This window comes from Mustela putorius, unplaced genomic scaffold (assembly GCF_011764305.1).
Source record: "Mustela putorius furo isolate JIRA1106 unplaced genomic scaffold, ASM1176430v1.1 tig00000129_pilon_pilon_pilon, whole genome shotgun sequence".
NCBI classification, from domain to species: Eukaryota; Metazoa; Chordata; class Mammalia; order Carnivora; family Mustelidae; genus Mustela; species Mustela putorius.
The window spans coordinates 39,156,551-39,179,386 of record NW_025421290.1 but is presented as its reverse complement, the minus strand read 5'-3'; the positions used below and the strand labels follow the sequence as shown (position 1 = coordinate 39,179,386).

The 22,836-nt window shown below is 42.0% G+C and overlaps 2 protein-coding genes across 5 annotated transcripts in view; one reads left to right on the top strand and one right to left on the bottom strand.

Annotated features, from left to right (window-relative positions):
• The window catches only part of BBOF1 (basal body orientation factor 1), a 40,329-nt gene extending 33,704 nt beyond the window's left edge, over positions 1 to 6,625 (top strand). For all 4 annotated transcript variants that reach the window (XM_013058726.2, XM_013058722.2, XM_013058720.2 and 1 more), the window contains one exon: positions 4,898 to 6,625. In XM_013058726.2, coding sequence (XP_012914180.1) covers positions 4,898 to 4,922 — 25 coding nt within the window. In that variant the 3' untranslated portion in view covers positions 4,923 to 6,625. The remainder of the gene's footprint in view (positions 1 to 4,897) is intronic.
• On the bottom strand, positions 121 to 22,636 carry ALDH6A1 (aldehyde dehydrogenase 6 family member A1). The gene is made up of 12 exons (XM_004739296.2): positions 22,478 to 22,636; positions 14,514 to 14,570; positions 13,453 to 13,527; positions 13,113 to 13,274; positions 12,807 to 12,885; positions 12,085 to 12,387; positions 9,492 to 9,613; positions 7,338 to 7,527; positions 6,948 to 7,129; positions 5,399 to 5,578; positions 5,033 to 5,131; positions 121 to 2,125 (listed from the first exon to the last, which is right to left on the bottom strand). The coding sequence occupies exons 1-12, from the start codon at positions 22,526 to 22,528 to the stop codon at positions 2,021 to 2,023; spliced, it is 1,605 nt and encodes a 534-aa protein (XP_004739353.1). The 5' UTR covers positions 22,529 to 22,636; the 3' UTR covers positions 121 to 2,020.
• Between the last annotated feature and the right edge of the window lie 200 nt (positions 22,637 to 22,836).

Sequence of the window (22,836 nt, the reverse complement as noted above, 5' to 3'; positions counted from 1 at the left end):
CACCTAACTATTGGCTTTGAATAGAGCTGGGAAGTCTGAGTCCCTACAAGATAGGAACAAAGGCAGTATTAGGAAAGGCATTATTAAAAAAAAAAAAAAAAAAAAAAAAAAAAAGCCAGGTTTTCTTTTTAGGAGCTTTTTATTTGTAATTTGTTATTTATAATCAATTAGTACAACATAGGATCTCAGAAATTTCAAATGAGGCCACATCAGAGCAAAATGAAAATATTAAATTTTGAAGCTGCTACTAGCATGAATATAACTGCAGATTTTTTTCTATCTAAGTAACAAGAAACTCTTCTAAGTAGCAAATAGCCAAATGAGTTGATTCCAATTAGAGCAACATAATTCTGATGAGTCATTATTTTAAAAAAGTGATTTCCCTTAAATATAAGGAAAACTTAGGAATCTCTGGGATTATATTTAATTCCACTTGGAATTTAGACAGTATGACTTTCATTCAACCCAGCTTGCAGTTGTTGGACTGGATTAAATATCTATCAGTTGCAGCTGTGATAAGCAGAGATTAAAAAGGGGTATTTTATTATCAAATTAGATATTTCTATTGTCTCATTTTAGGAAGGCAAATCCAAAAAAAAAAAAACAACCCCATAAGGGTCATAAATGTATTTTATTAAAGTTCCAATCACCTTAAATGAAGATTCTGACATTCTATTCTGTAGTGGTAGTGATAAGCTTAAAATTCACTGAATGCACAAATGTTTTCCAAGTTTTTACTGTCCTTAATTCACCAAATCACTGCCACGGGGCAGATTAACATTACCCAAGTGACTAATGAGGAAGCAGAAAAATAAATGACCTATGTCATCTGGCTGAGACCAGAGATTATTTTCTCAGAGCCAGGAGCCTTCCCCTAGTTCACTGGCTAAAAACTGTATCGGAAAAGATTGATTCAACTGGGAATCTATGTTTTTTTTGGCTCATCTGTTTGGACTTAAAGTTTAGCTATATCAAAAGAAACAAAAAGCATAAAGACACTTGAATTAATGGTAGCAAAATAATTCATTGAAGCACTTCTTTTTTTACTATTTCATGTCATAAAGAGCCTTGGAATTTCTTAGGCCCCAGTCAATTACTCTACATTAAGAGTTCTTTCATTAAAAATGATCACTAATGAGAAATGCAGGCAAGAAGAAAGAACAACATAAAAAATTCGGCAAGTAATATCTGGCTATACTTACTTAAGGCAAAAGTCTTGCACACTTTGATGGCTAGAATATTCCTTGATTTCTGAGCCTAAAAAACTTTTGAAATAGTTTTCTAAAAATGAAACTTGATTTGCATCTGAATTAATGGCTGAAACATTAATGACTCTTGAAACCAAATCTAAAATTGAACAATTGGTATACCCAACAAAAAGCTGATTTATCCAGTGCCAGTGCATACTGAGGTATCCTTGAGAAGTGATTTTAAGAAGCAGGAACAGTGACAATGATAGAATGAGTGGTCATGAGTCACTAGGACAAAGTGGCATTCCGCAGAAAAGAAAGCAGTTGTCACAACTGTGGGATAAGTAGAAATAGAGTACGTCCTGTGTAGTGTGGGATAAATGAGAGGCTCAAGAAAGCCTGGCAGAGGGGTCTCCCCTACTGCCATTTATATAGGGCTGTGTTTGAGGATCAACCAAAGGGTGAATTATCTCTGTCTTATTTCCCCATCCAAGAGGTCCTCTTCTAGTTATTAGAAGATCTTTATATACACTCATCTTCCCTTCGAGTCATCAGAAAAGGGGAGAGCATCTAGAAAGTAGGTCTCAGTTCTCATTCCATATAAGCATTTCACAGTTAAATCAGTTACCTCAAAAACTGAAGAAAAGCCAAGTGAAAATCTGGTTTCAGAGTTATACTAGGAATCTCCCTAGAGCAACCTGACAGGGGCTAATGGACTTGAGAAAGACTTTAGTTACCAGGTATTCCAGTCCTAGGGATCTGATTTGAGCAAAGTTGGCAAATGAAGTTGGTCAAGAATACAGGGAGATTACTCAGGAACAGACTTGTTTCTAATGGCCCATGGTAGGCATGACTACGGCAGGCGAGGAAAGAGTAGCATCTTCTTCTTTCCACTGAGAAGTGATGGTCTTTAGCTGTGTGTAGAATTGGATGCCCTGAAGAGAACAAAGGGGAGAAAAAAAAAAAGTTGACATATATTCCTGGGGGTTTCATATTTCTCTTTCAATCAACTTTTGAAGGAGGTGGTATGAAGTGCTACTCACGTTCCCATTTGAGGAATTAGTGCAACCAAAATCCAACCTATTGTTCACAAGATAATTTAAAACATTTAGCATAATACCTCCCATATAGTAAATAGTCAAACCTTAGCTCTCATGTTGAAACTACTCAAGAGGATCTAAATGACAAAACCGAACAATGTAATCTGTTAAACTTGACGTACATTCTGTTCCTCCGGCTGAGTATCATGTGCTGAGGTCTTGGGTCATGGCTCAAATCCTGCCTCTCCTTATTGACTGCCATGTAACTCTGGGCCTTGCCGTGACTTACTGCCCAGCACAGCACTGCTGTGAGGGGAAAACGAAAGGACCTACAAACATTGTAGCGAAGTAACTGCTATTAGTTTTTCTCTCCTTCCTGAGAAGAAGAAAAAGGCATGAAGGCATGAGATACATATTAGGCCGTTTCTGACAAATGTCAGTGATAAATAGCTCTATACGGATGTAGTAAAATCCATAATATCGTACAAATCTAAAGTAAAATGTCTGATATTACACATAGTCACTTCTAATTCACCTATAATGGGTACCAAAAAAAATCAGCACATTTGGAGTGCCTGGGTGGCTCAGTCGTTAAGCATCTGTTTTTGGCTCAGGTCATGATCCCAGGTCCTGGGATGGAGCCCCACATCAGGCTCCCTGATCAGCAGGAAGCCTGCTTCTTCTCTCTCTCCCACTCTCCCTGCTTGTGTTCCCTCTCTCGCTGTGTCTCTGTCAAATAATAAAATCTTTTTGAAAGATTTAGCATATTTCAGATTATATATATAGTTTATTTTTTAAGAATAGGCTTGAGCAAAAAAGAATAGACTGTTCAGATCTGACACAAAATATACTAACAAACTAAAGGCACCTGGGTAGCTCAGTCACTTAAGCATCTGATGTGCTTTGGCTCAGGTCATGATATCAGGGTTGTGAGATTGAGCCCTACATGGGGCCCTTCATGGGGCTCTACACTCGGAGCAGAGTCTGCTTGTCACTTTCCCTACCCCTCTGCTCTTCCCCTATGCCTCTCAAATAATTAAATAAATGAAGTCCTAAAAAAATACTAGCAAGCTAGAAGATACTGTTAGGAAAAAAAACCACTAGCTTAATTAAAATACTCTTTTAGAATTATTTGACAAAATCTGGGCCATGTTAATATATTTTTAAAAATTTCAGAGATTATAATCTTTCAAGTCTTCTTTCCAGGATGCAAAATAGCAGTTTGATTTCCTAAGAATTTAAGACTTCAAACTGTGTATGGGGTCAGTCTTTACCTTTAAGAAACCTCACTTACCAGGATGAGTTACAGTAATTAAACCAAGACGGGGAGGAAAAAAAGAGTTTTACTCTGCTTCCCTCGAAAGAAATTTTTGTTAATAGTATCAAACTAGCCAATTCTACCAAACCTGTGACTAATGCACGAACTGAATAAGCTGCCTCTATAAATACCAAAACATCTTCTTTTTTTTTAAAGATTTTATTTATTTATTTGTCAGAGAGAGAGCGAGCGAGAGCGAGCACAGGCAGACAGAGTGGAAGGCAGAGTCAGAGGGAGAAGCAGGCTCCCTGCGGAGCAAGGAGCCCCATGTGGGACTCGATCCCAGGATGCTGGGATCATGACCTGAGCCGAAGGCAGCTGCTTAACCAACTGAGCCACCCAGGCGTCCCCCAAAACATCTTCTTAACATTCTGCTATGCGATACGCACTGTTCATTCTTTTATTGAACTACGAAAGAGACGTGTATAGGAAACATGGTTTAATTACTGAAGGTTCCAAAATGGCTGCATCACTCTGGGGCGACAAAGAAGTTCCACCAGCCAATTTGTTCGACACATATTTGAGCACTTGCTCTTTGCCAGGTACCGCAGTTAAGAAGTAAATAATAATTACGGTGGGATGAAGACTTCTCATCGTGGCTTACACAGCCCGACAGGACTTTCCCTCTTTACCACTGTCGTCCTCATTCACTCTCTGTACCCCAGCCCATTTCTGCTACTATGTGAACCTGCTGTGCCTCTGCCTTAGGAAATACGTAGCTGCTGAAGGATGTGATAATAGGGATGATTTAATCTTCCTGACCTTATGAATTACAGGTACTATTGTTATTCTATTTTATAGAATATATCGATATATTCTATAAAATATATATATATAGATATAGATATAGATATAGATATGTTATATCTATTTTATAGATAAGAAACTTGAGACACAGGGTATTGCCCAAAGTCACACAGTTAGCAACTGGATGAGTTTGAAACCAGGCCATTCAGTTCCAGATCTGCTTTATTCTCCTTGTTCAGCGATGTAGTTTAGTGCCTAGAATAGGGTTTGGTACAAAGAAGGTGCTCAGTAAAATTTTTGTAAATGAGTAACATACAGGAGAATGCAATGGGAACACATGAAGGTGTACCCAACCCAGCACTGAGGAAGGCAGGGTGGAGTCAGAGGTGATTTTCTGGAGGAGTCCATGCTTTAAACTTAGACAAGACAGATTAAGAGTTAGATGAAAGAGGGGAGGCAGCAGGAGAGGATCTCAGGCAGAAGAAAGGATACACATAAAGGCTTAGACTTCCTCTTGCTCTTGCTTCAAAACTTTGCTGCCTTGAGTTATTCAGGAAGGGGCAGCTTTGGTAAAATTTTGTTACCTTTTAAATCTTTTCTAGGGGACCTCCTGACAAGCCCTGCTGAACAACGTATGACCCCACAAAAGCTACTGGCAGGCCCTTCCCTGCAGAATCCTTGTTCCTGAATATGTTCAAGAAACTTTCTTAGAGGAAAAAACATTTTCTTACAGTTACCTGTTTGCCATAGAAATTGGTGTCTCCCCTGAAGGAAGATCGAGAGCCGGTGAACGAGAACATTGGCAAAGGCACCGGAATAGGGACATTCACCCCCACCTAAAGTAGAACAAATCCACGTCAAATAAAAGGACTCAAACAAAGGAACTCTCCATCTAGAAGCACAAATGCCTGACATCACAGAGACCAATTCCAAATATCCCAACTTTTACGCTCTCCTGCATCCCATGCACAAACTTTGGTTCCTGAGGAAGAAATGGGGCATTATGGGAAATCAGAGGGGCAGCGACCAATCACTTCACCATCTCCCTTAGATAGGAAACAGTATACGGCTCCAAGAATCTCCTAAAAATCCTGTACACAAACCTGTCCAACGTCCACCAGGTGGGAATATTTCCGAGCAGTGGCTCCATTGGTAGTGAAGATGGCAGTTCCATTTCCATATGGATTGTCATTTACTATCTTGATGGCTTCATCCAAAGTGTCTGTCTCCAGAACTACAAGAACTGGACCAAAAATTTCCTCTTTGTAACAGGTCATTGTTGGCTGTCAGGAGTGATACATCCAGAAAAGAAGTCAGTACTTGATGCTTATCTGTTACTTTATTACCCACTGCTTACATGGACAGCTTTCATGCTAGGAACCTCTCTTCATTGTAAACCACCTTTAAAAAAAAAAGTCCATCTTTGCTGTGTTCCAACTTCCAAGCTTCCAATTGTATAAATGACCTGAAACTCCCATTAACAACAATTTCACTCCCATCTTTTAAGCACCATAGTTTTAGGTCCCATGACCCATCACTAATTTCCTCTTAACCTGTTTATACAATTGTTATGTTACTGAAAAGTTACATGAAAATTCATTTTTTATAAATCAAATATATATTGGAAATACCACAGGAAGGTGTTTCTGTTTAAAGAAAACCTGTGCTAAGTTTTCCGTAACATAATTCATTCTCATTCATTCCTTTGCCTCCCAAATGAGTCTGTGCAATTATAACTCGGTATCAGGTCACACTAAACATTCAAAACATCCTTTACTGCTTGCAGTTAGCTGTGTTTGTGGCTAATAAGTGGATTTTCCCCCCTATGGTTCTGTGACAAGAGACTTCATGATTTCTACTACACTTATATTCAACTCTTAATTATTCAGGATTATAATAGGATTAGTGGGGACATAGGAATTTCTAAAGATTTAGTCATTAATTTTAGCTGAGAGACTTGCAGGGTTAAGATAAATAAAAACTGAGAGTCATTCTTTTTCTTTCGTATCTTTCTGGTGAAGAGGCAGCACAGAGAAGGTACTCAATAAATACTGAGTGGTGGTTATATTGATGGAGACACTGCAAGAGCTATAAGCTAGATAACGAGGAGTGGGAAGAAAAAACTCGCATTAATATGTAAAAAATGTAAGATAGGGTTGGCAAAATATGGCCTATGGGCTGAATGTGGCTTGCTGTTTGTTTCTGTACAGCTCACAAGCTAAGAATGGCTTCTGTATTTTTTAAATGGCTGCAAAAGAAATCAATCACGACATGAAAAATTATTTGAAATTAAAATTCCATTGTCCATAATAAAGGTTTATTGGAACACAGCCACACCATGTTATTATGCTTTTGCACTAAAATGTCAAGAGCGAGTAGTTGTAACAGAGACTGTCTATCCTTGCAAAACCAAAAAGACTTAACATCTAGCCTTTTATGGAAAGTTTGCCAATCGCTAGCATAGTGGAAGGAGGTGGGGAGTCAGGATAGGAGACTCATTCAGACTCTAGATAAAATAACTGAGGAATCCTGTCAAGGGTCGAGGTCTGTTATTAAATGCCTTCCTTCATAAATTGGAAGGACAGGGTTCCATTGCTTCTAAGGTGCCTTTAGTGCTCATGTTTGTGAGATAAATAATCCAGAGTTGTTCACCTTGACATTTGAGATAATGGTTGGTCCAACAAAGTTGCCATTTTCATAGCCCTTGACTTTAATTTTTCTACCGTCAAGAAGGATAGAAGCTCCCTCCTTTGTTCCACTGTCAATCAGATTACAGACTCGCTCTTTGGCCTGGGGGGTGATCAGAGGGCCAAGATCAGCTCCAGGCTGGTCTCCTGCAAACCAACACAAAAACATTTAGTCTTCATTATCACAAATTATGACTGTTAACTAAAGATGAATCCAAATGGCAAGTACAATATAAAGAGAGGCAATGGTTAAAGAGTAGATGTGATTACTCCCATCAGTCAAGACCAATGCTAAAACCAAGTGCTTAGTGCCACAGATGCAAAGCCTAAAGGAGCTAGGCAGATAACTGATTACCCGCATTGACTCTCAAGTTTTTGGCACGCTCCACCAGCTCTGGCAGCCACCTCTTAGCTTCTCCCACAAGGATCGCTGTGGAAAGAGCCATGCAGCGCTGACCAGCAGCTCCAAATGCTGCCCCAACCAGCTGGTTCAGGGTATTTTCCTTATTGGCATCTGGCATGACTACCCCATGGTTCTTGGCTCCCTAAGGAAATACAGAAAGTAGATGAATCTTCCTTGGGAAAATATAATGAGGCTAAGAAATTAAGCAAAGAATCTGAGATTTCAAATGAGAATTTAAAAATAGGGAGAATTTACACTTTGTTGCTTTGAGGCTAGATTTATTATCATTTCGATACTGCTGAAGTTGTGGTAGCACAGAGAAAGTCTCCAAGTTACTTTTTTTTTTCTACTTTCTTAGCTGATAAAGTGGTATGTGTTTATTTAGATCAAAACCATTACCAAAAAAACCAAAATAAAACAAAACCTCCAGCCACATAATCACAGTCAAACTGACAGGCTAAATACTGCATCCGGGCACCAAGAACTCCTCTCTTTTTTTCTAAGTTAGATAGGAAACAATTTATTGTCTGCTGGGATTTCCAGTTATATGAATAGCAATATAAATAAAGAGCTGCCAGTAATAATGTCAGTGTCTAGCTGACAGGCAAACTAGGTGGACCTCTTGATACACCATTTCTGGAAAGAGGTTCCCCAAATTGGCTTGCTTTTAGATACCCAGCCTCATGATACACAGCTATGTAGGAAAGCATGGCCATTTCCATACATAGGTTTCCAGATACAGCAGTCCGCCCATTATCCATAGTTTCACTTTCCAGTTTCAGTCCCCTGAGGTCAACTGAGGCCCAGAAGCAGATATTCCTCCTAAAGCTATGTCTTTTTTTTTTTTTTTAAAGATTTTATTTATTTGTGAGAGAGAGAGAGAGAGCGTACAGGCAGACAGAGTGGCAGAGGGAGAAGCAGGCTCCCTGCGGAGCAAGGAGCCCGATGTGGGACAAGGGATCATGACCTGAGCCGAAGGCAGCCACTTAACCAACTGAGCCACCCAGGCGTCCCCTAAAGCTATGTCTTAACACCCACATCATTCACCTCACTTCATGTCCTAAGGGAGGCATTTTATCATCTCATGTTGTCATCAGAAGGGTGAGTTAAGTATAATAAGATATTTTGAAAGAGAGGTCATATTGTTATAGTGATTTGGTAAAATTGATCTATTTTATTATTAGTTACTATTCTTTTACTGTGCCTAATTCATAAAGTATATCATACATATGTATATATGGGCAAAAATACAGCATACATGGAGTTTAGTACTACCCACAGTTTCAGGGATCCACTGGGGGTCTTGAAAGGTATCCCCCACAGATGAAGAGGGACTACTGTACAACTACAATGGAGTGCATGGATAGATACCATGTCTGTTACACAGAATACACCCAGTGAGTATGATGGAGTAAAGTGGGAGGGACTTAAGTTGAATTGGCCAAAAGACATTCAGCCACAACAAGAAGCATGCAGGCCTATCAGAACAATTTCTAAGCCTATGTGTAGGCAACACTAACTAACACTAACTAAAGGGTGAGAAAGTGGCCACTGGACTTTATATTCAGTATCAAAGAATTACTATGTATTAGGCAAGGAGCCAGTAAGAGAACAGCAAAACTATGCGACCAGGTAAACCGCACTCACATACAGGGATATTTGGCTCTTCCCAGTACCTTAAATAGCTTGGACTCTTAGGGAAAGCACATCTTTGACCTTATAGTAGTTAGGATATGCCTTGAGAGGAATGAAGGATAAAGGGCTACAAAGCATGGTATGAAGAAAGATACAGGACCAGAACCAGAAGCTAGCTTTTACTGCAAAAGCCCAAAGAATTTGTATAACATTTGTATAACATTCTTAGCGAGAAAGGTGCCTTTTTTTTTTTTTAAACCAAGATTAGGTGTATAAGATAAAAAGGTAATTAAAGCGACTTAGCATAAAACTCATCGCAAGGTTCATGGCTAGAGGGAAGACATCCAGGACGAAATGGAAAAAAAGACACACTGGCATTAGAGCAGCATAGTAGCCCCTCTGTTGAAGGGCTGTTCGTAGGTAATTTTAATACATATAACAGATTTAGGAGGAAAAGGAATAGGAAGTTACCATATTGGCTTGAACTCTCTTGCCATGTCTTGACCCTCTCTCGAAGATGTACTCTCCTGCCTGGTTGGATCCCACAAAGCTGATTGCTTTGATATCCGGATGATCACAAATAAAGTTTACAGCTTTAAGAAGAAAAGAAATAATTACCACAAAGGAACAAATGGCTATGGGTTTCTCAACATGGCAAACTTCCCCTTACCCACTGCTGTGAATGAGAAGTTTCCATACTTTTCTTTTCTATCCTAGACTTCCAAATTGAAGTTCTTTTCATCTCGTAAATTCTTTCTTTTTTTTTTTAAAGATTTTATTTATTTATTTGACAGACAGAGATCACAAGTAGGCAGAGAGGCAAGCAGAGAGAGAGAGAGAGAGAGAGAAGCAGGCTTCCTGCGGAGCAGAGAGCCCGATGCGGGGCTCGATCCCAGGACCCTGAGATCATGACCCGAGCCGAAGGCAGCAGCCCAAACCACTGAGCCACCCAGGCGCCCCTCTTTTTTTTTTTTTTTTTAAAGATTATTTTATTTGAGAGAGAGAGGGAGAGTCTGTGCACATGTGCGTGCATGTGGATGAGCAAGTGGAGGAGGGTCAAAGAAGAGGGAGAGAGAGGGAAAGAACCCCAAGCAGACTCCCTGAAGAGCATGAAGCCCAGCACAGGACTCCATCTCAGGACCCTGAGATCATGACCTGAGCCAAAACCAAGAGTTGGGGGCGAGGCTGGGGGCAAGCCAGTGGCATAGTCGGTTAAGCCTCTGACTCTTGGCTTTGGCGCAGGTCCTCAACCTGAGGTCCTCAATCCCCAGCCTCAGGGTTGTGAAATTAAGCCCAGCATCAGGCATGGAGTGTGCTTGAGATTCTCTCTTCCTGCCCCTCCTCCTTATGCTTGCTCTCTCTCTCCCTCTCTAGTAAATACATCTAAAAAAACCACCACCAACAACAGTCAAGACACTTAACTGACTAAGCCACCCAGGCACCTCCATCTCTTAAATTTTTAAACTACTAATTCTATTTTGCCTCTTCCCTTTCATTGTTTTTCTCATTTGCTATTTCTTCTAATTCTGAAGGCTGCAACTCCTGTTCTCCTCCAAAATACCAGGCTTTTAATGCTCAACTCTTCCTTTTATCAAGAATGTGATTTTTTTTTAAAGATTTTATTTATTTATTTGACAGAGATCACAAGTTTGCAGAGAGGCAGGCAGAGAGAGAGAGAGAGAGAGAGAGAGAGAGAGAGAAGAGGAAGCAGGCTCCTCACTGAGCAGAGAGCCCGATGTGGGACTCGATCCCAGGACCCTGGGACCATGACCTGAGCCGAAGGCAGAGGCTTTAACCCACTGAGCCACCCAGGCGCCCAAGAATGTGATATTTTAATTGCCCCTATTTACTGGGACTCTCAAATACTCTTGTACCCTCACATGAACAGCAATATAACATAGTATTTAAAAGTAAAAACCAGAGTCAGCTTTTCTGGGTACTGACATTCTGGCTTTGGTAGTTTCTAGCAGTGTGACTTTGGGCAAATTACTTAATTTCATTATGCCTTGATTTTCTTATCTATAAAATGGAAAAACAACAGTACTTACCTTGGAGGATTGTTATAAAGATTAAATGAGATAATATTTGAAAGGCCCTAGAAACAGTGCCTGAAACACAGAAGTGCTTTTTTTTTTTTAAGACTTTATTTATTGGGATGACTGGGTGGCTCAGTCATTAAGCATCTGCCTTCAGCTCAGGTAATGATCTCAGGGTCCTTGGATCTAGTCCCGCATCAGGCTCCTGCTCAGTAAGGAGCCTGCCTCTCCCTCTGCCCTATCCTCTGCTTGTGTGCATTCTCTCTTTCTCTCTCAAATAAATAAAATCTTTTTTTTTTTTTTTAATTTATTTGACAGGCAGAGATCACAAGTAGGCAGAGAAGCAGGCAGAGAGAGAGGAAGGAAAGCAGGCTCCCTGCCTGCTGAGCAGAGAGCCCGATGCAGGGCTCGATCCCAGAACCCTGGGATCATGACCCGAGCCGAAAGCAGAGGTCTCAACCCACTGAGCCACCCAGGCACCCCTCAAATAAATAAATAAAATCTTAAAAAAAAAAAAAGACTTACTTTATTTGACAGACAGAGGTCACAAGTAGGCAGAGTGGCAGGCAGAGAGAGAGAGAGGAGGAAGCAGGCTCCCTGCTGAGCAGAGAGTCTGATGTTGGGCTTGATCCCAGGACCCCAGGATCATGACCCAAGCCGAAGGCAGAAGCTAGAAGTGCTTTTTAAGTGTTCGCTATTACTATGTGAATTAGAATGTCTTCAGTCTCTGGGAGATCTATAAACTCCCTCAGTACTGAAGAGAAAACTTTCTCTTTTATCTGTGTCTTCCCCTAATCCCTACTTCTTTGTCTCAATCTATTCTGTAGGACAAGAAGCATCGTTATTCCCCAGTTAGTTTACCTGAGCACACAGATGTACCCATAAACATTACCTCCGAAATGGAGGTTACTTTTAGTAAATCCCTTTCTCCCTCAGTTCCTCATCCTAAAACCACTCAACCTTCACCCCCAACACCTTGATTTTTTTGACAGCCAGATTAAGTACCACATACAGAGAAGGGCAGTCACCTTCATGTTGTCCGTGGATGATGTTCAGTGTTCCGTCTGGGGCACCAGAGTCCTGGAGCAACTTAGCAAGAAGCATGCTTGCTCCGGGAACTCGCTCTGATGGTTTCAATAGGAAGGTGTTTCCACACACCATGGCCATGGGAAACATCCAAAGGGGGATCATGGCGGGAAAGTTGAACGGAGTGATGCCTGCACATACCCCCAGAGGCAGACGGTAGGAATAAAGGTCCATATCTTTGGTGATGGATGGCATGGTCTCTCCCAGCAGGAGGGATGTCACACTGCAGGCATGCTCGACCACCTCTGGAGCAGAGAAGCAGTCAGGCCACCAGCTCTCCACTGTGCACGACCTAGCTATGTCGGGCTCTAGTCATCCCTGAGGCTAGAGAATGGCTCAGGCTGATGGCACAGGGAAGAAACACTGAGTGGCCCTTCCACGTGAAGGGGATGTGCAAAATGAGATTCTCCAAAGGAGGGGGAGAAAAAAAGAGAGAGACATGCATTCACCTGCTGGAAGATCAAGTAAGATAAATGAAGGAAACCGATCTCCTATGTACCTGGGAAGTACTGCCATTTTCCACAAGCATTAAAAAAGATATCATGGGGTAGCAAAATCTACATAGAGGAGAAGTAACCTCCCATTCTGAGATCTTTGTTTCCCATCTTTCTTTGCTCTTTCCCAAGGAGTTCCTGAACTCCCCCAAGAGGTTCTCCCAGCTTACGAAGGCCTCGGAATACGTCTCCTTCAGCATCAGCGAGGGTCTTCCCTTGTTCCAGTGTGATTAACTTGGCAATTTCTTTCTAGAGAAAATACATATAGATAGAAACCAATGCAAGGATGTGCTTCCCTGTAGTTCCTAGGTAGCCAAGGAAGAACAAAACTGGGGGTGAAGCAGTACCAGGGAGGAAGCCATGATCTGTGTCTTTCTGGATTGCAGAGTTAAGGAAGGCGGTGGACAGGGCCTTCTGTGGGTGTGACAAGTATCCTAGGCAAAAGGTTGGAAAATAATACCATTCTGATTTCTTACCAAATTTTCTTTAATGAGCTGTTGATAGCGGAGTAGGACCTGCTGGCGGCTTAACACTGAAGTGTCTGCCCATGCAGGAAAAGCACGTTTGCAGGAAGCAACAGCTGCATCCATTTCAGCCTTGGTAGCCTGAGGAACCCGACCAATGACCTCATTGGTGGCCTGATGGGGAAAAGCAATACATCACCTTTTGCCCCTGCCCCGTCTTCTGCATTTTTCATCTAGTCACAGCAGCAGCCACTACGTTCTTCATAGGACAGACACCCAGGCCCCTCGTTTCCCACCACATTCCCAGAATTCTAGGCTAGACGGCTTAAAATCCCAAGGCAGCTTTGCTTACTGGGTTGTGGATGTCAATCCATTTGTCACTTTTGGATTCAACAAATTTCCCATCAATGAAGAGCTTTACAGTTGGCTGGAAAATAAGAACCCCACAAAACCTTGTATTAGTTCATTGCTTCTCTCCCCTTCACAAAGAGGAAGGAACTCAGGGTTGGCAGGTGAATCTTCTGTTCTCTAGAAATGTGACCACTAGGAAAGAGACATTTGTCTGTATTGTTCATTAACATGTGGCTGAGCCTCTCAATATTGTGATCTCTCTAAGAAAAGAAAATTCCCTACTAATGCACAATGTGGAACCTGACGTCACTGTGAGGCTTCTACTAAAAAAGTAGTAGTTTCTGTGTTAACAAAGATTAGCTAGTACGACTTGTTGGCCACCATGAGCAGGAATGGCCTTTATCATCAAAAGATTTTTAAAAAAGTATTTTTATGTGTAGTTCTTCTGAGAAGTGGCTTGCTTATATTAAATTTTCAGAGGGGGCTGTGGACCAAAAAAGGTTGATGGATTACAGTGTTACTTACAGTATATGTTTCTAAACAGAAAGGACTTTAAGTACCTATCCTTATTTATTAATTTTAGGTACTAAAAATGGTTGACAGTTCTATAAAAATAATTTTTAAAAGATTGTAAAGAGAACAGCTACCTGACAGGATCAATAAAACCTCTAGAAGCTACGAAAATGTCTGTATTTTTTGACACAGTAATCTTACCTCAGAAGGGAAATAATCTAAAAGAAGGAAAAAACTATGTAAGTAAATGTTGGGTTTTTAATATTGAAAAACCGAATCAATCTAGGTGTTAGATGGGAACATTTTTAGTTAATTTTGGCTATATATATTTGATAGACTATTATGCAGCCATTAAAATCGTAACTGTAAAGAGCATTTTGCAACACTGAAAATGTTTATGACATATAATAACATAACATTAGGTAAGAAAACCAAGACAGAAAATTTCACATACATTCTGATCACAATTATGTTAAGGTAAATGGGAATACCTCCAAATTAAACCGTATTGCTTCTCAGAAGTCCAACTTTAGTGCCAAATAAACTTACCACTGATGAAGAGAAGGAGGATGCTAGATACCAAGTGGAATTCACTTTGGAAGAGACCTGAGGGGTAAAAAAAAAAAAAAAAAAAAGATTATTTTGATAAACGAGAGCAGAAAATTATTGTATATATAGTAGCAAATGGCTACCATATACTTAACATTACACCAGTTGCTGTGGGTATATGGAAAAGGACTTGGTGTTTACTCTTAAGGGTCACAGAGCCTTTTTTTAAAAAAAGATCTTATTTATTTGACAGACAGCGATTAGAAGTAGGCAGAGAGGCAGGTAGAGAGAGAGGAAGAAGCAGGCTCCCTGCTGAGCAGAGAGCCCAATGTGGGGCTCGATCCCAGGACCCTGAGATCATGACCGTAGCTGAAGGCAGAGGCTTTAACCCACTGAGCCACCAGGCGCCCCAGGGTCACAGAGTCTTTGAAGAGAAAAGATACCAGACTATGAGGTACAGCAAACTATAAGAAAATAAGAAACCATAATATAAATCATAATATAAAATACTTTTTTTAAGGCCATATTTTCCTAATTTTTGGCCTGGAAATGGTAGTCACCACAAATCTTAATATGAAAACTCTTCGATGGTATCTGATACAATAGGTGTTAAATGTCAGGTAGTATATAACTAAGTGTCAAATGTAAGGATAATAAGCCCATATAAATACCTGAACACAAATGCTCATAGCAGCTTTGTAATAGCCCAAAACTCAGCAATGACCCAAATGTCTGCCATTGGCTGGGACAGGGAAACTAATGAGGTATAGCCATATACTGGAATAGTACTCAGCAAGGAAAAGGAACCATTACATAGGCAGTAACATGGATAACTGTAACAATTATACTGTAAATTATACTGTAAACAATTATACATAGAACAGTACACAGTGTATGATTCCATTTATTTAAAACTAAAAAATGCAAACATAGTGTTGGAAAGCAGATCAGTGGCTGCCTGGGGATGATGGCAGAAATGCAGAAGGGGGAAGAGGGAATATTTTGGGGATTATGGATAGGCCCCCTATCTTGATTGTGATGGTGTTTTCACAGGTGTATATAAATATAAGACTTATCAAATGGTATACTTTAAATATGTATGGTTTATGTCGATTTTATTTTAAGAAAGCAGTTTTAAAAAATGCCACATGTAGGAAAAGAATGTGACGTATAGGAAACACTGAATAGGATATAATCCAGTTGGAGGGGGGAGGAGCCAGTTACAATAAAATAACTCCTCAATGTATATATTCTATAAAAGTTGATTTAAGAAATATTCAAGCCAAAGTGAGAAAACTGAAACACCTGGAATGGGATATAAGGGAAAACTTTATTTTGACAAAATCTTTTATTTTGTCTGAAGATAGACATGTTAACCAAAGAGTTTAGGGCTATCTGAAGTGGAAGAATTTGTGTTCCTGCGGTACTGTCCAGGGGAAAGGATGCACGTCCTTTGGGCCAGCAAACAGTTCTTCCAAATGCCTCATCTACTTCTCTCCCATTCCTCACAAAAACTATTTCAGACTAAATCAACACTCTTCTGGAGTCCACCGTGTCTTATAGCCATATTCCCAACACCAACGTGGTACCTGGTACCTAGCAGGTGTTTAATAAGTATCTACAGAACAAAGGAAAGGTCCACTGTGTGGCCGACTGCCCCTAGCAGCCAGTACTTCCCCCATCAGGTTTATCTGTCTGTGTTTTAATTGCCTGGGTACTTGTCTGTTGCCCAAAAGGCTGAAGTTTCACAAAGGTAGGCACTGCATCTGTCTTAGCCACCTACTTTACAGTTACTGTGACCAAGACTGTCCCGATATGGAAAACAGCCAAGTTGTCGGTGCTCATTCATTCAGCGTTATTCTTACACTTTTTGCTCTCATCCCTTGTTATTTCGAAACTTCTCTTATCTCCTTGCTGTGGTCTCCTATCTCCTTGCCATCTCTGCCATCTCTATCTCCCGGCCACTTGTTTGCTCTTACTCCCGGCTACTTAAAAGCTTATCTCACTGCCTTATCTCACTCCTTGCTATTTCAAACCTTCTTCTCTCAAAGCTTCCAACCCTGCGGCTTCCCCCCACTCTCAGGAGCTGACCTTTGTTCTTCCTCCTTCAGAGGGAACAGAAACCAACAGATGAGAATGTCAACTTCTCACTAGCCAATCTATAAAACTGACTTATACCTATCATTTTTCCCTCCCTTCCTCTTAGAAGGGAGCAGTCAGCTAGCAAGCTCTGTGAGGATTAAGTGACTTGTGTGTTGTGCACAGAAGTACACAACCATTACCTATGGACTGACTGACACGGTTTCTCTCCTCCAAGCGCGGGCCATCTCGGCCTGTGCTCTAACTAACGCGCACCGCAGACACTTCCAGTTATCCTTTCCTGAAACTTAAACCTCTCGCCATCCAACAGCAAGGATTCTCTTTGCTAATGACCTTACTTCCTCATTTCCCACGAACCCTTCAATCTACTCCAGCCTTCACGACTAAACAGTGATTTCCTACATCCCATGGTGCTTCCCGGTCCTCCTGTACTGGACTTTTTTGTGCCCATTTCCCTCGTCTTCAGGGATGTCCTGAAATCTCTTCTGCCACTTCTCTGTCTTCTTTGCGGACTCATCCTCTGCTATCTGGCCACTAACTAATTAAATTCCTCAAGAATTGGTCCTAGGCCTTCTTGTCTCCTCATTCTGGACATTCTCCTTGGATGACTTCCTCAACTCCTGTGGCTTGGGGCTCTAGATGCTGATGGAGTCCAAATCTGTAGTTCTCAGACAGCTCTTCCTCTTCAGGTAATACCCACCTAAGTGTCCTCATCACGCCTCTACATGGATGTTACTTAGGTGCACAATGAGAAAGCTGAACTTGGGGCGCCTGGGTGGCTCAATGGGTTCAGCCTCTGCCTTCGGCTCAGGTCGTGATCTCAGGGTCCTGGGATCGAGTGCCGCATTGGGTTCTCTGTTCGGCAGGAAGCCTGCTTCCCCCTCTCTCTCTGCCTGCCCCTCTGCCTACTTGTATTCTCTGTCTGTCAAATAAATAAATAAATCTTTAACCGAAAAGAAAAGAAAAAGCTGAACTTAACCTTTCTCTCACCAAGCTGCCCTGCTTCTATCCCACTTCAGAGAAGGGGGCCACTATTCACCTAGATACCCAAGAAGAAAAGCTGAACATCATCACCCCAACTCCTCCCTCCCTCTCTCCACACTGAATCAAACAAGTCCTGGCAATCTGCCCTCGTAGTAGTCCTTTGAACCCAGCCCTTTTTCTCTACCCCTCCTGCCATCACCACAGTCTCTATCATCATCATCTCTCTCCTGGACTTCAGTAACTGTTTCCTAGCAGATTTTCTGGCTCCACTCTTATTTCTTTTTTAAGAGTTTATTTATTTATTTGACAGAGAACACAAATAGGCAGAGAGAGAGAGGGAAGCAGGCTCCCCGTCGAGCAGAGAGAACACGATGCAGGGTTCGATCCTAGGACCCCAAGATCATGATCTGAGCTGAAGGCAGAGGCCCAGCCCACTGAGCCACCTAGGTGCCCCACAGGCTCCACTTTTGTGCACTCTGAATCTGGTTTCCCAACCCACGGCTAGAGGGGTTTTCTAAAACACAAATCTGGGCAGATTAATCCCTTGTTTAAAGAGCTCCAATGGCTTTCCTCTGTTCTTAAAAACTAATCTTGATGCTGCTTACAAGACTTCACACAGCATCTTTACTAATCTAGTTTCATAGCTGGCCACGTCCTCCTCGTGCCTATGCGGTAGGCATCTGGAACACGTTTTGTGCTCTCTCTGCCTGTGCACATGCTGCCCCTTCCTGCCTGCAATTGTTTCATCCCATCTTCTTGGCTCACTCCTACTCCTTGGCTCCATATGTAGCCATCACTTTGGGCATCAGTGCAGGTCAGTTTCATATGTTTGCTAGTAAGAAGCTGAGAAAATTCTCAACTGATGGTTTCTGTTGCTTCTGAAGTGGGAAAAACAAGGTTAACTTCTGAGAGTGAGGGAGAAGGAGCCGAGTCAGAAGCTTTTAAGTCAAAATCTCAAATCTAGGTCAAGCACCTGGTTATAGTGCTCATAGAACACCTAAATTCCTCTATTTCTTATACCACATTGTAGAATAATAATTTAATTATTAAGTCTCTCTCCTCTCAGATCACTAGATGGCCGTGTTCTCTACCCTGGGCCCCATTCCTGGAATTGAGTAAGCATTCAGTAATATTTTTGCAGAATGAAAGAATGAGTATTCACCAAGCAATCATTTGCTATTAATTATGTTTCATGTTTACTCTCTTACAGAGCAGGAAATGTACAGATCAGCCAACTTGGGCATTTTGGGCCACTTAATTTTATTTTTTCATTTGCACGCAGTCTCCCTGCCATCAAGAGGGCATAAAAGGCACTGCATCTGGCATAATAAAACATTAGCATATAGTTTTTGAAAGTTGGATCTCCTATCTTCATTTCCCACGAAACACTCACTAGCACTGTTGCTAAAGAAACTGTCCTTCAATCAGTCACACCAAAATTCTTCCTCTCTTACTACTTCCTCCTTCATCAAGCACTCCCTTTTCCCTTTAGCTGAAGGTCTGCTAGTCTTGCGAAACTCAAACCTGAAGCAAATGCCTTCTGGAATCTTTTCCTGAAATGTACACATTGAGTTTGGGATAGTTTCCCTACAGCCCTGCCGTATCCCGCTGTTTGCACTCATCATTCATTATGACAGAGGAGCCTTCAGTGAGAGTTGCACTTACCTCTCCTTTTCCCAAAGCCTGGGGACAGTACTTGACACAAAAAGAGATACCAAGTCCTGAATTCTCAGCCCCATCAGTCACTATTTGGGAGAACCTGGATTACCTTAACTGTCAGGTAATTGACTTTATTATACTCATGAATTCCAGTCTTCACAAATTTTCTTAAAAATAGAAAGTGGTGGAGCTAGGTGGTGCCTGGGTGGCACATTTGGGTGAGCGATCTACTCTTGGTTTCAGCTCAGGTCATGATCTCACGGTTGTGAGATTGAGCTCTGCGTCAGTCTCCAAGCTCAGTGTGGAGTCCACTTGAGATTCTCTCTCTCCCTCTGCCGCTCCCCCTGATCAGGCTCTCTTTTTCTCTCCCTGAAATAAATAAATCTTAAAAAAAAAAAAAAAGTGGAGTTTGGAAAGAATGCAAGTATGATTGTAAACCCTGTACTCTTTAAACCAAATCACTGAAGACCAGTCCTGTGTCTCTTTAAGACTGGTTTTCTTATCTCTCAATGCGAGTGATAAACCCACTGTAAGTTGCAAATGTATTTAATATAACTAACCTACCAAACACCATCGCCTAGCCTACCCTACTTTAAATGTGCTCAGGACACGTACATTAGCCGAAGTTGGGCAAAATCAACTAACACAAAGACTATTTTATAATAAAGTGTTGAACAGCTAATGTAATCAACTGAATACAGTTCTGAAAGTGAAAAATAGAATGGTTGTATGAGTACAGAATGGTTATTAAGTGTATCGGTTGTTTAACCTTGTGATCACTTGGCTGACGGTGAGCTGTGACTCCCTGCTGAGGCCCAGCATCCCTCAAGAGTATCATACTGCATTTCACTGGGGGATGGGGGAGCACAAAAACTCAAAATTCCAAATACAGTTACGTGTTGCTTTCATACCACCATAAAGTAAAAAAGTTTTAAGTTTAGTCATTGAACATAAAGGACCAAATGTCCTTAAAATCACTGAAAACCCGAACTCTTTCCTTTACAGATCCTTTTGATGATCCTGTGAAATTCATGACTGCCAGAATCTAGAACACTCTTTATCAAAGTTTTTTTCTTTCTTTCTTTCTTTTTTTTTTTAAAGATTTTACTTATTGGACAGAAAGAAAGAGTGAGAGAGGGAACACAAGCAGGGGGAGTGGGAGAGTGAAAAGCAGGCTTCCAGCTGAGTCCCATGTGGGACTCGTGGGATCATGACCTGAGCTGAAGGCAGACGCTTAATGACTGAGCCACCCAGGCACCCCTTATCAAAGTTTGATGTTACAGTTACTCCTCTGTGGCTAAGGATTACTATTTCTGTTCTTTTCCAGGTCAACTCAGAAGTTTCTTCAAATGAATCAGAAAATAGTGTCTATTTCCACAATAAAGTACATAGGAAGGAAGACTCTTCTCCTTGATTTAAAGGACAAAATACCTTTTTTTTTTTAAAGATAGGGAGAAGGAGGGGGAGTGGGAGAGAACCTTAAGCAGGCTCCACCCCCAGCGCAGAGCTTCCACCCCTCAACCCTGAGCCAAAATGATCTGGATTCTTAATGGACTGAGCCCCTCAGGTATCTCAGGGAAAAATACCTTCTTAAGGATCAGTGACTCAATAAAGGTGGGGAGGCAAAGGAAAAAAGGTTAGTTTTAGTAAAGGGCTTCAAGCTTAAGTTGGTAATGGAAAACACAGGGTGGGAATTTTGTATCCCTATTACTAAAAAAAAAGATAATAGAAAAATAGAACTAGGATCACAGCAAGAAACAGCCAGATTATCTGACAAACTCTTCCAGCCCATGCTCCACACTGTCCCATTAAATAGCATTTAAATATGAAACTTTGCTGACTTTGCTAAGAATCTTACAAATGTAAGTTTCTGCAGTAGAATTCACTGCAACCTGGTAAGTACTAATATTATCTAAAGGTCCAGCAATATAGAGGAAGAAGTTTCCAGGATGGCTGTAACAAGTAAGAAGGGCAATGTTGTTTCTTGTAGGTTGGAGAATGTTTCCCGCAGGAAATCACACCGTCTAAGTCCTTGCTAGGCAGTTAAAACTGGAGAAGGGCTATGAACAGAGTTAGAAACCACAGGCTTCAGGCATGTAGCTCCTGTAGCTCTACCACCTCTCCTTAGGCCAGCTTCAGAAGGGACCCAATACCCACCATGGGCCTCTGATGAGTGCTGATACACTAGGAGCTGACTTTGGGTTAGCTTGGAATTGACACTTCCTGTTTATTTTCTATTACCTGTTGTAGAGATGTTAATCACCTCATTTTCTTTCTTTCTTTCTTTTTTTTTTTTTTTAAAGATTTTATTTATTTGTCAGAGAGATAGAGAGAGAGACTGAGCACAAGCAGGGGGAGCAGCATTTAGAGGGAGAAGCAGGCTCCCCGCTGAGCAAGGAGCGTGATGCAGGACTGGATCCCACAACCCTGGGACCATGACTTGAGCTGAAGGCATATGCTTAAATAATCTAGCTCACCTCGTGTTCTACCATTTTTTTTTTTTTTTTTTTTAAAAAGAGACGTTTAGTTCCTGGCATGTGCTTGGGACATACTGGTAGCATAACTATGTGTCCTTATTTACCACCAACCGAATCCTGAAACTTTGCTAGAAAGTCTAACTGAAAGTCTTGGCAAGAAAAGGGACAGTCTACAGCCTGTGGAAAATGCAGAGACACAGCTAGGGAAAACAGCTCAGCAGACTGCTGCTTTGGGGGAAAACCTGGTGTAAGCTTTCTAGAAGGAGATTCAAAGTTCATTCACTGACCCTCCCCCTCGTGCGCTTCCTTCCTTCACCATGGATTTTTAGACAGTGAAGTAGCGTGGGGGGAAGGGAACAATCTGGTAGCTCTGGGCAGGAGAAAGAGAGCTCTAACAAAGGTGACCAGGAAAGGGAATTTCTGGTGTGAGAGAGGTGACTGGCACAGAGGTGAGAGGGGACCGCGAGGGGTGAGAGCAAGGGTGATTGACTGCAGGGACTGGGAGGGCTGGGGGAGGAGAGTGGGCCAGAGCTAGAGAAGGAGAACCTCCCAGAGGAAAAAGGCAGCGGGCCAGGGGTGACAGTCCAGCACCCAACGAGGGCGCAGAGTAAGTAAAGGGGTGGGACCGGGCCGCACGGGTCTGGTGGGAACAGGAAGGTCGGCTAAAAAGGGTTTTTTGGCTCAGAGGGGATGGAAAGGACGCAACTCCTAGCTTCGCGATCCCTCGGTACCACCCTCACTCGCCTGCAGGATCCGGGCCCGCATTGCCGCCGCTGCCACCGCCGCCGCCGCCATGGTCCTGAGCCGCCTCTTGTCCTCCTCTACGTACCCCTACTGCGGGTGACTCCCTAGAAGCTCTACCGCCGCCAGGCCTAGCCCCCTCAATCCTGCCGCACCACCTCATTGGTAGAGAAGACTATTTCCTCTAGCCAATCACTCGCCCTGACACCTGACTCCACCCCTTAGTCCCAGTCTTCGAGATGTGCGATTGGTCAAAAGTGGAAGAGCCCTAGCCCCCTCCCACCTCTGCAAATTCTGTTGGCGGAGGCAGGGCAGTCGCCCCTGGCTTGGGTACTCCGTATTGAGCCCTCGGAGGAGACGCC

Coding starts and splice junctions, on each gene's coding strand:
- ALDH6A1 (XM_004739296.2), bottom strand. CDS start 22,528: ATGGCGGCGGCGGCGGTGGCAGCGGCGGCAATGCGGGCCCGGATCCTG. Junction 14,571..22,477: donor TGCGGGCCCGGATCCTGCAG/GCGAGTGAGGGT, acceptor TTTACCCCTCAG/GTCTCTTCCAAAGTGAATTC. Junction 7,130..7,337: donor AAACTTGAGAGTCAATGCGG/GTAATCAGTTAT, acceptor GTTGGTTTGCAG/GAGACCAGCCTGGAGCTGAT.